This window comes from Sturnira hondurensis, unplaced genomic scaffold (genome assembly GCF_014824575.4).
Source record: "Sturnira hondurensis isolate 20B ecotype Veracruz unplaced genomic scaffold, ASM1482457v3 Scaffold0007406, whole genome shotgun sequence".
Taxonomy (NCBI): domain Eukaryota; kingdom Metazoa; phylum Chordata; class Mammalia; order Chiroptera; family Phyllostomidae; genus Sturnira; species Sturnira hondurensis.
In genome coordinates this window covers 8,784,487-8,799,545 of record NW_028080037.1, presented here as the reverse complement: position 1 = coordinate 8,799,545, position 15,059 = coordinate 8,784,487, and the positions used below count along the sequence as shown (strand labels likewise).

At 55.8% G+C, this 15,059-nt stretch overlaps 1 protein-coding gene across 1 annotated transcript in view; it reads left to right on the top strand.

The window, feature by feature from the left end:
• Positions 1 to 1,870: 1,870 nt before the first annotated feature.
• TESC (tescalcin) overlaps positions 1,871 to 15,059 on the top strand; it is a 41,758-nt gene continuing 28,569 nt past the window's right edge. Inside the window, exon 1 of the mRNA XM_037052193.1 lies at positions 1,871 to 2,213. Within this exon, the coding sequence (XP_036908088.1) occupies positions 2,156 to 2,213 (58 nt within the window). The 5' untranslated portion in view covers positions 1,871 to 2,155. The remainder of the gene's footprint in view (positions 2,214 to 15,059) is intronic.

Here is a 15,059-nt window from a genome sequence, read left to right as displayed (position 1 = left end):
TGGCTAAGGTGGCTTGGTTTGGCCGCAGGCCCAGAAGAGCACGTGGGGACCCTGGGAGTGCGTCTGGAAGCGATCACCCTGAGATCTCAAGAGGAAGCCCTGGCTGTGGGAGGAGGGAGGGGAAGGCAGAAGAAGCAAGACGTGTGAGTGTTTGTCTGGGAGCTGACCACAGCCAATGGGCCTTGAGACGAAGTTGCTGCTACAGACAGGTGGTAGAATGAGGACTGGCTGCCTGGACCCCACACCGGGGAGTCTCTCTGTCATGGCCTGAACGGCAGAGTGAGGCCATGTGACCCCTCGCTGTCCCTGAGCACCATCCCAGGGCCCTCATCCACCCACCTCTTGCCCCCCCCCCACTCTTTACCTCTGGGAGCAACTGCGCCCCAGAGAGAAGGTGCCTCTGTCTCTGACCCCAGCAGAAAGCCCCGCCACTGAGTTCTTGAATAATTTAATATAATAACATTACAGGAACCAATATTTTGAGTTGGAATAAAATTGTTCCCAGCAGTTGTGGGTAATTTTCCAGGGGCCCTGGGATCCCCATGTCTGACCCCAGAGCCAATCTGGGTTTCTGGATCCCTTCTGACCAAAAATGCAGTCTCCAGGTCAGCTGTCCAGCTGGCTCAGACCAGCAGGGGGCTGACCGCCAACATCTGCCCCCTCAGCTAGGTTTCGGCACCACCATGGGTGCTTTTGAAAGGCACTTTCCAGGAGTGGCCCAGCCCTCTGGAGGCCTATGGGCAGCTGGATTTCCAAACAAGATGCGGCTGATTCTGCGGCTCTGGCCAGTGTCAGGAGCCCCCTGGTGGCTCTGAGAGGCACCTCTGCCCCAGGAAAGAGTGGTGACCCTTGGCTTGGGCCTGTGGACGGCTACTGCAGCCCCTCCCCAGCACCTGTGAGGCTGATGTTGGTGGGCCCCCCTAAGCCTCTGCGAGTACCAGGAGACCCTTGCCCCCACCCCAGCACTACCGCAGAGCCTGGTGCCCAGGACCCTAACACGCCCATTGCTGATGGCCCTGTCAGCCGCCCAGCACCCTGGGGTCCTGTGTGACCTCTCTGAGAATCGGTTTCTCACCTGCAAAGAGGGTGTGATTCCACAGAGACCACCTTGAGCTGTGCCCCATGCCAGGCCCTTCTAATGGGACTTCTTATTCACTACATTGTCGGGGTTTCAGGAGAGGGAATCCTGGCCAGACACATGGCAGGACCAGCCTCCCACCCCAACCTTCACCCCACTCTACCCTCCCACCCCAGCCCCGCCCCTGCCCCAGCCTCCTTATAGAACCTGGTCCCTTTAAGCCATCTTAACGCAGAGCTTCTGCCATTCACTGGGGCGGGGGGCGACCAGCATCGCATCTCTGGCAGTTTGGAATGCAGCCTTCTGGGCCCTGAGTCAGAGTAGGGGACAGGGGGAGTGCATAGCTCCCACTCTTAAAGTTTGGGACCCCCCCCCCATTTCCCACACCACTCCTGTGTTGTGTGGCTAGTCTGGGCCGCTTGGTTGGCACGCAGGTGTGTCCACTTCATTCGGTGCTGGGAGTGGGGAGGGGCTTTCGTGGAATAAGCCGAGCAAAGCACCTGGTGCGCATTCAAGGTGGATCACTATTGTTATATCCTTCATTGCTGCTCACCACAGAGCTAATTAATACTCTCTGTTCGCCTTCACTGTCCCAGGGGAGTTTCCCTCTTGCGATCTGAGAGGATGTGTGGTGGAACCGGGATGGGGGTTGGGGGGTAGGCAAGGAAACCTCCCGGGATCCGCCTCTCCTCTCTGTCCACGCCCCAACTCTGCTTCCCACCTGCCTCTTTCCAGAGCCTGCAGAGGTGCAGAAGGGGCGAGACACCACCCGCAAAGCTGCTGCTGTAGCGACTGAAGAACCTCGGAGGTGGGCTCCTTGGACCTCGCTCCCCGCCATTCCGGCCCCGGGGCGGGGCGCTCCCCACTCCCCGCAGTGCACGAAGTCGGCGCGCGCTAGGACCGCGGCGCGCCGCTGCCCGCCGCTATAAGAGGCCGCGCGCGCTGCCGCCCCACGCGGAACCCGCGGCTCAGACCGGTCCGGCGTCCCGACTCCAGTTGAACCCGAGGCCGAACCGGCCGCTGCGCAGTCGACGCCACCCGAGGGACGCGCGCCAGGGAGCCCTCGCAGCGGGCACCATGGGAGCTGCCCACTCCGCGTCCGAGGAGGTGCGGGAGCTCGTGGGCAAGACCGGCTGTGAGTATCTCGCGGGGGACGGGCGCGGGGACACTGGCCGGGACAGTCAGAAGGTTCGCACGGGGAATCCCAGTCCGCCACCGCCTTCCTGCCTGCTGCGTGACCTTGGGCCGGCCGGCCCTCTCCGCCTCAGTCTCCCCCACGTTCCAATGGGCTCCCGCCAGCCACTTGGCAGGCTGCGGCGAGGAGCCCCCGGCGATGCTGAGTAAGTGCCGCGGCCACTGACCCTGCCTGGGTGCCCTCGAAGTTGGCGGGTAGCCTCGGCGCCTGAGGACTGCGGACCCGGGAGGGAGCGGGGTCTGGTCCCCACCCCCAGCAGCTCGGGGCGGGCGCCGAGGCGGGGAAAGCGAGCGCCTGGCTGGTGCGCGCCCTGCACCTGAAAGTCGTTTGGATTCAGGATGCGCAGGGGGCGGAAAGTTTTGAAGTCGGCGGCAGCTGGGTGGGAGAGCCGGGCTCTGACATCGTCCTCCCGTCTGTGAAGTGGGCTCAGGTGGGCGCAGCTCCCCGGGCAGCTGGGAAGCCGAAGCGAGGCAGCGCCCGCAAAGCCGGAGCCCCGCGACCTTCCTCGAGTCCGCCGGGACTCCCGGGCCCCGCAGAGGCGAGGCGCACCGCGAGGCGGGACCGCGGGCCGAGGTGACCCCAGGAATCTGGCCGGTGGAAGCGCCTGTCTGTCTGTCCAGGTCCAGCCGGGCTGGAAACTTGACCGTGGGCCCTGACCTGGGGGGGCGGGGTGCCACTGGCCATGAAGAGGAGTGTGAACTGTAGACCAGCGCCCCGCTGGGCGCAGGCACGTTGGGTTTGAGGTGGACAGACTGGGTGTGAACCCTGCCGGCACCACTTCCTCCCTCGCTGTGTGACCTGGGGCAAGTCGTACCTCTCGGAGGCTTGGTTTCCTTCTCTGTGGAGTGTGGTTTCCGCTGGTACCTACCTGGTCGGTGCTCAGGAATGGGGAGCTGCAGATGTAATGATGTCTACGGAGGAGGAGCCGGTGCCGGCACCTGCTCTGAGTTAGTGCCCACGGCCAGCGTCCGTAGTCAGTCCCCAGAGGAAACCAGCCCAGCAGTGTGTGGGAGCGCGTGGGCTGAAAGGCGGCTCCCCCTGACCCCCACTCGGAGCACCTCTTTCCAGGATAATTGGATGGAAATTACAGAAACCCCTTAACAGCTGGACTGTGTGTGTGGGCGTGCATACACACGCCCACACTTGTCTATACATCTTCCTGTGTACAAATATAGAACTGTCAGCAACCAGAGGGGAAAAGGGTGTGCAGTAATACATAAAATAAGGGACTCTTTTTAAATAGGGAGGGAGACTAAGCATGTATCTGTAGTTGCTTTATCTGCATCAAGGACTTTGGAAGGCAGTAAGATCAAGGAATATTTGGGGGGGGTTGTGTGGGAAGGATGAAGGGGAAGTGACCTTTTCACTGTAAACTTTTTTACATTTTCACTTTGAACCACATAATGCCTATTTAACTTCTTCAAAATAAAGTCCAGTTCAACCCCCAGGCGAATGGAGGGTAGGATTCCCCTCTCCCGGACTTCCTTGGGTTTCCCCTGTTTTCATTTCTTCTTGCTGTCATTCACCGCCTTGTATCTGGACTGGTGGAGGTGGGGGTGCTCTGTAGGTGGGAACCCCCCAGAAGGGTGGGCTGGCCATCGGCCCCCATTTCTGAGGCAGCCCTCACAGCAGGCAGGGAGGCAGGCAGGCAGTCTGGGGGAACTTCCTGCCGGTTGTGGGTTTGACAGGTGAAGGAGCTGCAGAGCATTCTGGGAAGCTTGTCAGTGGGCCGTTTGGGGCGGGGGGTGACAGATGCTGAGTGTTCCTGCTCTGTAGCTTCCCTGGATGTGGCTGACATGATGTTGCTTCTTGCTGGCCAGGCCAGGGCGCAGGTTTCATGCCCCAAAGGGAGGAAGGGAGCCAGAGGGGGTCAGGGGAGGGGTGCTGAGGGGAGGGTGAACGCCTGCAGTTTTCTGAACGGTGAGGAGAGAGAAGGGTCTCCCTCGTCCTCTGAGATGGGCTGGCACAGTCTGGGCACTGGCACCTGTTGGGCAAGTACATACGGACCTGGGAGACACACAGTGTAATCAAATCAGCTCCTGTGAAGGAGACAATATGGGGCTGTGGGAGTCGGGGGAGGCGCAGGGACACGTTCTTTGAGGAGGTGGTAATGGAACAGAAACCCGAATGAGGAGGGGCCAGCCCTCCCATCAGTAGAAGCCACGAGTCAGGCAGAGGGCACTGCAACAGCAAAGGTCCTGTGGCAGGAATCAGCTGAGGTCACGGCCGCAGTCAGGGCTCAGTTTGTAGCCCAAGAGCCCGATTGTGGCTTTGGACGAATGTTTGATGTTACTGGCCGTACCAACAGCTAAAATGAAATCTTAGTCTCACTTCTTTCTGGCTGCGTGACCTTAAGCGAGTCACTCTGCCTCTCTGGGCCTCAGGGCTGCATCTGGATCCTGGGCTGTCCCGGAGGATCGGCCCCAGCCCTTCCTGGGAACTCCGTCTGGAAACGGAGAAGGGCAAGCGTAGGATGCTGATGGAGTCCCTGGGCATGAGGTTCTGTGCTGCACACGGCGTGCACGCCGGTGGAGTCTTCCTGATAATCTTTCAGGGGAGGTGGCGATGTGCTGTGCTAGAGATAAGGAAATGAGGCCCAGAGGGTAAAGCAACCTCCCTGCAGCCCCACAGCTCCTAAGTGGAGGAGTAGAGGAGGGGGGTCACAGGGTCCCCCAGCCACTGTCCTGCCACCACTCTGTTCTCACTGTGACGTCTAGGGACCCAAAAGGGGTAGGAAAAGCCTGTCCATACATTTTTCTCACCTCCGGGCCTTTGCACAAGCTGTTCCCTCTGCCCTCTGCCACAGTGTGACAGCACTGTGCCAAAGTACTCTGCAGGATTCGGTGTTTACATTCGGGAACCCCCTCCCACCCCAGGTGGAGGTTGGGGACATCTCCCCTTAGCGCTGCCACTTCACAAAGCTCACTCTGTCTACCTCTTTCGGGGCTCAACGGAGCTGTCGTCCCCTCCCAGAAAGCCACCCCTGGCTGCTTCCTCTCCAACTGACTTTTGTGGGGTACACGCCCACCCTCAGGATCCCGCAGCCCCTGCATTCCCTCCCATGCCAGCACATATGACAGCCTGTTATAGTTTGTCACCTGTTGCCCCCTTGAAACCTGGCGCTCCCTAAGATGGAGATGACTGTGTCTTCTCACCTTTGTAACACAGCACGTGGTCCTTGCTGAGATCACAAGGGGTTCACATTCAAGGGGCGACCACCCCGGGGACTTGGTAAACCCAGGAATATTGCCTGGGAGCCTCTGTCCAGGAGAAAACCTAGTCCCTCACCCCCGCCCCCCACCAGCTGGCCTTGGCCTCGCTGGGCCCTCCCCAGCCCCCGACCCCAGCCTTTCTGGTTCCCTCCTCGCCATGCATCACGTTGGCTTCCACGCCGAACAAGCTCCATCAAATATAGTGCTGAGCACCAGCTCGCCCACACAGGGCATCATCGGGGCTGCACGCCCACTCCCCTCTCTGGGTAGAGTCTCAAGGATTGGTTGAAAACAGAAACAAGCGTTCCCAGCCATCGCTGCTGAGCCGAGACAGCTGATGACTTAGATTTCTGAAACGCATTGGCAACTTGAGCACTGGCCTATCCGATCCAGCCTGCGTGCATCCCGAGGTGCCAGATGGTCCCTGGACAGGAAGATAGGCTCCTTAGGAATCGCCCGAGCCCGTCCCCCTGCACCACCTTGAGCTGGCCTGGAGGTAGCCCCACTTCCTGTCCCCACCCCGTCCCCCCATCTGTGCCTGCTCCTGAACTTGGAAAGGAAATAATAGAGAAGGATTCTGGGAAAGGTGAAGGGTCTGTTTTTTCCTTCAGGCTCCAAAACAGCTCCACAGGCATGTCTCTGCAGAAGCTGCCAGAAGGACGGAAAAAAAAACAATCTTCCAGATCTTGAGTGCAGACCGAGTACTGGTAACAGCTAATGTTTACCCAGTGATAGTCGTCAGCCAAGCGCTGGGCTGAGCCCTGGGGCTTACCCCTGTTCACCCACTGAGTCTCCCAGGAACACTGGGTGCCCATTTTATAGATGAGGAAATCGAGGCTTGGGAGATGCTGTAACTTGCCACAGGCTCCTGAGTAGAGTCAGGGTTCTGTTCCTGGTCTAAGCCCCAGACCCTGACACTGGAGGAGGGACCAGAGATGGGGGTGCACTGTTTCCACCGGATTCTCGCCACTGGGCAATCCTCCTGGGTTAGAAAGTCTCCCTGTGGCCCTGGACCATGACCTCGCTCCACTCACCACGTGCCACGTTCCCGCTGTGCTTCAGGCACTGGACACCCTGGTGGATTGGGTGCCCCCTCAGCCCTCCAGATGCTCAGGGCTTGGGGGCGGGGCGGGAAGGACTGGCTGACTGGGCCACTGTGCTGTCCCCGTCATTGCCAAGGCAGGTGAGGCTGAAAGGCTAAACACCCGCCCGGCTCCCTTTCCATTTTTTCTGGAGTGAACAGTGGCTTTTAACTGGGGATTCTGGGGGCGTCTCTGAATCCCATGAAAAAGGCTGCAGGAGTGAGTTGTGTGGTTTGGGGGGGTGTGGTCCCCCAGCCTCATCAGCTTCTCAAAAACAGTGAGAGTGTATTCCGTCGCCTATAAGGCATAACCTCAGTAAGAAAATAATAATAAAAGTGCTTACTTTTTTTTTTTTTCTAGAAAAATGAGAAACCATGGCTCCCTGCAGGGAGGGACAATCACATCTATGAGGGCTGAGGAAGACCAGTCCCCGCAGGCTGAGCTCTTGGGGAAGGTGGGGAACAGGGAGGAGAGCAAAGATCTGGTGTCCTGGGGACAGTGGTCCAGACCTCAGGAGGGAGGTCCTCTCCATGTTGGTGAGGTGGGGGTATCCGCACCTCCCCGCCCACCTTCCCGAGAGGGGAAATGTGCAGGCTGGTTTGGGAAGCTTTTGCAAAGACTGGGTAGTAAGTGAGTTCAATTCCTGGGCACCTAAAAGCAGCTCTTGTTTGGGTCCTTGCCGACACTTTGTGATTTGTGCAGCTGGTCCACATACGTCACCCCCACCTTAGCCATGGCCGTGGAGCCCCACCTGCAGGCGAGGGTCCTGACATGTGCCCTGTCTGGCCTTCCTGAGATGCCTGGTCCGGGCAGGCAGCAGCCCTCTCTGAACCGCCATTTCTAGCCTGTCGGAGACACGACGTTGATCAGGGGGTCCCTTTGGCCAGCTGCGAATCAGGCAACTGCTGTTTTTCCTGGGGCACTTCATCCTCAGGAGCCTGAGGAGGGCCGGGCTGTTGTTGTTGCCAGGTACAGGTGGGGAAACTGAGGCGCGGGCACGGGAAGTGGCTGTTCAAGGTCGCTTCGATGCCGAGTTGGGGCGCTCAGATTCAAAACCGGGCCTTTCAGGGTTGCCTCCTTTTCAAATTCGAGAGAAACTGCCTCTCCCACGTGGCGTGAACCCCAGCTGCCTCTCCCACATGACATAAACCCCACGTGCTGCAAAAGAATGTGTTTTCTCAGCGTGGGAGCGGTCGGCCATCCGCTCCAAGACTTCCCAGATCCACAGACGAGTAGTAATTAGGTCCCTCATGCATCCTCTTTTCTTGCCTTTCCCACCCCCATGCTGGCAGGATATTTTGTGAGTTAATGGTCCCCAGAATGCTGCACAAATGTAATCAGTGCTCAGAGGCAGACAGAACACCTCGGGGGTTCGCACGACGATGCTTTTGACCTGAAGCTGAGGGAATGAGGCGTTCCCGCTCCAAGTGCCCACTGCTCTGGGAAGACAAGGCAAGGCCTCCTTCCGCCCGTGCTGGTGGCCCTGAGCAAGGTGACAGGGAGGAGCCTGGCACCCCGGTCTTGCCAGCCAGCCTGTCTCCTGCTCTACCTTTATTATTAATTCATAAAGCCAGAAGGTTGACTTCTGCTGGTGGCAGCCACCTTAAGCGCTAGGACAAAAGGCCCTTTCTTGTCCCGGCGTTGTGACCTTTGGGGACTGGCAGGTTGTCAGAAGCGGGTCTTCCGTTCTGGGCGCAGCTCCCTGGGAGATGAGAGGGAGCAGTCAAGTCTCCAGGCAGAAGCACCTCCTGGAGAGAGGGCAAGCGGCCAAGCGGGAGATCCTGCACTGTGGCTGGTCTTAGACGTCGATGGGAAGACAGGGTGGCTGCCACAAATGACTTCCCTGTGCACTGAGGTTGGACGGCTGTTTCCTCCTGACACCCATGCCCGGGTCTTAGTGACTAAAGGACCCTGAGTGTGTGCCCAGCACCTCTCGGGCCTCGCCTACCTGGTAGTTCTAAGGTGTGCTTTTGTCCTCATGTGCATCCCTGAGACCTCAGCCAGAGTCACGCATGGGTACACATTCACCTCCTACCACCTTGGCCTTGACCAGCAGAGAGATGTGGGTTTGATTCACAGAGCTGCTCTTCCCTGACATCTAGGCAAGTAACTTTTGCCTCTGAGTCTCAGTTTCCTCATCTGTAAAATGGGCATGTGTCGCAGGGCTGCTAGAATTGAGTGAGTAATGCTCTTGACACCTGGTAAGTGTTCCAAGGTGGCTGGCAGGCACTAACCATTGCACTGAGAAACTCTTTAGAAGCTGGCCACATTTCCGCCTTTTGAGGGCATTCTATAACTTTCTTCAGCAATTTATTCCATTTTCGACATGTCTGCTCTCTTTGACATGCCTGACATCAGTCATTATCTTGTCCTTATTCTGATGATCAGGGACCTTGACGTGCTTCCGTGTGCATCACTCTCCAGTGCATTTTCCTTATTTCTAAAATGTGTGTATTGCTTTTGTTGTCTTGTGCAGGCCTTGTTCATTATTGCCACTCTTCTGTCATATAGATTTCGTTTTCTTCTTATATAACCTATCTTTCCATAGATTTTTCTTTTTTGCTTATTCTTTTAAAGATTTTATTTACTTATTTTTAGATAGAGGGGAAAGGGAGGGAGAAAGAAGAGAAACATTAATGTGTGGTTGCCTCTCGTGCGCCCCCTACTAAGGACCTGGCCTGCGACCCAGGCATGTGTCCTGACTGGGAATTGAACCGGTGACCCTTTGGTTTGCAGGCAGGCGCTCGATCCACTGAGCCACACCAACCAGGGCTCCATAGACTTTTCAATGAGTCTGTGCATTGTCAGTTTTGTCTGCAAATGCCTTTTTTTTTTTTTTTGCCCATATGTACAAATGATTGTTTGGCTAGGTATAAAATTCGAGGTTGTTGCATTTTTTCTTGTAGCGCTTTGTTCTCTTGTTGAGTTGCTGCTGTCTAGTTGATGTTTCTTTGTAGAAATACGTGTTCCTCTGTGTTTTAAGTTTTTGTTGCTGTTGTTTACTACGCTGTGTCTTTGGTGTGGCTTTGTTTCCTGTATTCTGCCTGGGAATGTTTTATGTGGTTTCAGTCTCAAGACAACTCGTGCCTTCCATCATGAAAGTAGTATTCCTCTCCTTTCTCTTGTTGTTCTTTGATAGTTCTTGTAAGACATATGTAAGGTCATGTCATTCTCTGCTAAATGCCTCTTTAGCTTTATTCATTGTTTCTTAGTGTTGCCCTGTGTTGTATTCTGGGTCATTTCCTGATCTCTGCCTTCCAGTTCACTAATTCTCTCTTCAGCTATTACAACCTTGCTGCCTGAACCTGACTGTTAAGTTTTCTGATTCCAGTGACTTTTTAAAAACATTGTATACGTCCTGTATGTTTCTCAAATTCTCTACTTTGGTCATAGAACACTGCTCTTTCTTTCTTTCTTTTTTTTTTTATAACGTAAAGCTTCCTGAATACCGCTTCTGTCTCATGTTCAGGATGAGGGACAGTCTCTCAGTCAAGTCACTTCGCTCTGTCTCAGCTCTCCCTCCAGTCTGGAGAATTGGAGGTTTCTGCCTGTGCAGAAAAAAAAAAAAAAAACAAACCCAGAGATTCAAAACAAAACCGAGGTGCACAGTGCCTGAAATTAAAATATCGGGTTGGCCAAAAAGGTCACTTCGGTTTTTTCCTTACGATGAGTTGTCTTTAACGTCATTAGAAGCAATTTTGTTAGGTCGTGTTGGGACAGTTGTCCTATCAGCATCCGTTAAAAAAAAAAAACCCACATCAACGTGTGAATTTTGATGCAACCATTTTAATATTGAAGATGGGAGAAAACAGGCAATGTTTTCGGTTTATGCTTTATCTCAAGAAAGGTAAAAACACAACTGAAACACACACAAAAATATTTGTGCCGTGTGGGGCGAAGGTGCCATCACTGGTTGAACGAGTCAGAAGTGGTTTGTGAAGTTCTTGGTACAATTGACATTCTGTCCAACTAGGCCTTTGCTTCGGGGCCATGCTACGCCTTGGAAGGTCTTTAGCAGCACGCTTGGCCTCTCCCCTCTAGAAGCCAAGAGCAAGAGATAGCCAACATCTTCAAAGTATCCAAATCAGTCCAGTTATCATCAGTGAAAATGAAAAATATGTCTTTGATTTCATGGGAAAAACTAAACGGACCTTTTGGCCAACCCAATAAATGCCGACACCATGCTGGTGTGGGCCCCGGGGCAACTCATGCTGGGGATTCCTTGGCCTTTGCACTTACACAGTCAGTTGAAGTTTGCATGACAAGGGTTTGAAGGCGCTGGATCAAAGCCAGCAATTAACGTTGTTGCTGCGTCTGCTTTAGAGAACAGAATTCGGTTTGAGAACTCCCTTCTCAAGGGGGAGTGCACCCAAGTGCATCTTGGGTTTATTTTAGGATCCTGGCAGCAAGGCGTGGTCTGTGACGGGTACCCGCTGGGCACATGGTTTCCCAGGGGGAGGCAGGTGAAGGAGAGGAGCTGGGCAGCCAGCACTGTGAGGCGTCTGGTGTGCTGGGTCTGTGAGGGCGGGTCCCTTCCCCACGGGTCCCTTCCCCGCTGCGGAGGCCCAGAATGAGTCACTGCTTTGGCTGCAGCCCCAGGCCGCACGCAAGGAGCTGCCTCTTCCCTCCGGAGCCTGGAGCCAGATAAAGAGCCTCTCAGGGGCCAGAGAAATTATTGCTTTTAGGACAGAATCACCATTCCCAGGGCACCTCCAGTGTCTCCCGCCGTTCCTCTTGCCAGGTCCAGTGCCGGGCGTACACATGAATTTTTTTTAATGGGGTAAAACTCCCCTAACATCAAATGTACCACCTTAGCCAGTGTGGTGCAAACAGCACCAATATTTCCCAAACGTCTTCATCCTCCCAAAAAGAAACTTCATGCCCATTAGCAGTCACCCTACTCCCCCCAGCCTCTGGCAACCTCTGATCCACTCTCTGTCTCAGCGGATGTGCTTGTCCTGGCCGCTTTGACTTTGATGACTGGTTTCTTTCTCTTAGACACATGCTTTCCAGGTCCGTCCATGTGGCATGTGTCATTACTGCATGTCGTGTGTGTGTGTGGTGGGATCAGTCCATTGCGTGGACGACCGTTCCCCAGTTGACGGACATGTGGGTGTTGCGTGGTAGAGCCCCGTGCGATGTGCTTTTGGTGGGTTTTCATCACGTGAGCAGCTCCGTGAAGGCGATGCTGCTGTGATCTTTGCCTCAGGGAGCGGGAGGGGGCGGCCCCAGGCAGGCAGGTGCGTCGGCCGGGAAGCTGGGATGCAGCAGCAGCTCTGGGCGGCGATGATGTGAGCGCACCGGAGTCTGGCCTGCCTCCCTCTGTGCTCGGGACTTCCCCCGATGCCCGGGCGGAATCCTGGCCAGTCCATAGGGCCACCAAGACTTTCCCGGTGATGCCCCTTGGTGTCCCAGGGCCCGCATTCAGGCTGGTGCTGCTGGCAGGAGGGCAGGGTGGCCCCTGGGGGCCCCTGCAGAGGGGCCCGCTCTCTACTGCCCTTGCTCCTTCCAACTGTGTCTTGAGCGTTCTCCCAACCCCGCCCCCGCCCCCGGACGGCTAAACCTGCCGGTGTCTCCCATGGGGTTCTCAGCCCCAGCCTCTGCACCCACCCTCCATGCTATCACCAGGCACATGGGGTCTTGTTCCTGGCCTTAGCATCCTCCATAAGGTCAGGGTGAAGGCTAAATGCCATAGCCAGGACTGTGGGACCACCCCTGCCCCACCCCCTGCTCCCCTGTTCCTTGGCTGCCTTCCACCCCTGCTGAAGAATTGGGGCGCCCTGAGCTCTCCCCACTCTGCCTCTGCCAGGGCAGACCCCCAGCCCCTGAGCCCAGTTCCCCCACCAGCCCCCAGCGGGTATCACCTCCCACCCCATCCCACAGCCTGGAAGCCCCACTCCCACCTGGGTGCTCCTCGGCAGGCTGACTCTCTGCACTCATTATCCTGGGTCCCAGCCAGGTGACATGTGTCTTCACGTCTGCACCCCAGCGTCTAGCAAGTGCGTGGCAAACCAGGGGTGCTCAGTTAATGTCTCTAAATGAATGGTGAGGGTCAAGTGGACACAGGTGGCTGTGCCTGAGTCCACGAGGTCCCCCAAACCCCCGAAAGCCAGCATGGATTCTGGAAGGAGCAAGTGACATTTTAGGTGGCCCTCACCACCAGACTTGGGCACCTGGGACTAGGGCTCAAGCAGCCCTGACCACCCCATCCTGGCTGTGCTACAGCTCCCCTCCCCCAGAGCCAGGGACAGAGCCTGGACCTCCCATGGGACACCAGGCCTGATTCTCAACCCCCGATCTCCTGTCTCCTGCCTCCTCCCTGAGAGTGGTCTCTGACCCCTGTTCTGTGCCCCTCTCCTCAACCACCCCTGCCCCTGCGACCCCTTGCTCAGCATAGAAGGCTGCAAGCCTTACAGGTGCGGCCGGGGCCAGACCGAAACCCCCACGCCCCTCAGCATCCACTCCTCACTCCTCCCCACCCCAGCGCCTGGCGACCACTGACCTACTTTTTTTTTTTAATACCCCAAATATTTTATTTTTTTAAAATTCTCATCCTGTATATTTATTTGATTTTGGAGAGCAAGGAAGGGCTTGGGGGGGGGAGAGAGAGAGAGATACATACATTCCTGACCGGGAATTGAACCCACAACCTTTTGGCGTATAGTACGATGCTCTAAGCAGCTGAGCCACCTGGCCAGGGTCCTGATCTGCTTTCTGCAGCTATAGATCTGCGTGTTCTGGTGGCGTTGTGTCTGGCTTCTTTTCCTTCTTTGGGTGCAGTGTGCTCAGGGTTCCCCCGCGTTGTGGCATGTGTTGGTATTTCATCCCTTTTTAGGAACGAAGACTACTCCCTTGTACGGCTGGGCCCCGTGTTGTGTGTCCACTCTGGACTGGTTCTCCGTTTTGGCTGCTGTGAACATTTGTGTGTGTAGGTTCGTTTTTGTACAGAGGTGCGTCTTCATTTCTCTTGGGTACGTACTTAGGAGGGGAATTATTGGATTGTGCGGTGAATCTATGTTTAATTCACTGAGAAGCCCCCAAGCTGTTCCCCAGCGGCTGCACCGCGTTCCGCCGCCTTCCATCCCCACCAGCGGTGTACGGGGTTCCAGTGTCTCCGCCTCCTCACCCGCACGAGCTCTCCAGCTTCGTTTTCATTGTGCTCGTCAAGGTTAAAAATGGTCATTTTAAATACGGTCACACAAGTGATCCCTCTTAGTCATAGGCAAGTTAAAGGACAGACAAGCAAAAATAAGGGGTGAGGAGAGAAATGACCTGTAACTGTATCATTTGGAAACAATTTACCGTTATGTCATTAATCAGTACAAGTTTGTATATCAATGAGAACTTTCATATAAGTGAGATCCTGTAGCCCATTAATTGTCCACATAGGGATGTGATATGGACATAGCCTTGTGCCCCTTGATATTTAGAAAACTGATTTTTTAAGGCTGCGTAGTACTCCGTCTTCAGGGGGCACTCGGGTTGATTGAACGGACGGCCTGGGGCTCAGCGTCTCTTCTTTCCTGGTGCAAACAGACAGTGAGGGGTACCCTTACCTGCTTTCCCTCGGACCCTTGTCTCGGCTCCTCGGGATTCGTTACTAGGAGCTGTGTTTCGGTCCCAAGCAGAGACTGACCCTCTCCACGGCAAGCGTCGTGGTAGCAAGCGATGGAATCGTTCTCAACGTTCCAGGACCTGCGTAAGGAATGTCATTCTCACTTCTCTAGGCGCCGTGTGAGAAGCGTGAAATTAATTTTAATCATATGTTTAACCCACCCCATCTAAGACAGTATTTCAACGTACATGATTAATATCAGAATCACTGAGACAGTTCACGTTGGTGTGTAACAAGGCTTTGGAAGCTGGTGTGTGTTTTATACTCCGGCACATCTCTGTGGGGACTGGCCACCTTTTAGGGGGCAGTGGCCACAAGTGGCTGGTGGCTTCTTGTAGGGCAGTGCAGGTGCAGGACTTTTGTTTATGCTTGGGATACAGAGTGATAAGTCACCCCCCCCCCAACACACACACACACAACCCCCCCCCCCCCAGAGATTGGGCCAGTGAAACTCCCACCAGCCTCCTGGAGGGCAAGCACTCCCCTCAGGTTGAAATCTGAAACCTGGATCAGGAGCTGGAGAGGCACACTGAAGGAAGCAGTGTCTCTGTCCCTTGTCCCCATGGCAACTGTGACCTCATGGGGACCTGGAAAAAGGGCTGAGTGAGGAGCGGGTAAACTGGAAAAGTTTCCTTCCCAGGAACCCTCGAGGGGACAACAGGCAGGGCCTTTCATGGTCCTGGGTGTGTGACTCCGCCACCGCGGTATCGGTTTCCAATGCACCAGGCCCTGTGGGGGTCCAGGGTCAGCCCCCGGAGCCGGAGCCGGAGCTGAGGGTGCAGGGAGCTCAGAGCGGGGAGGTTGTCAGCCTCAAGTGTGCGTGTGCACACACACTGGGGGTGCCGTTGGCTGGACGCTGTGCGTTACAGAAACCTGG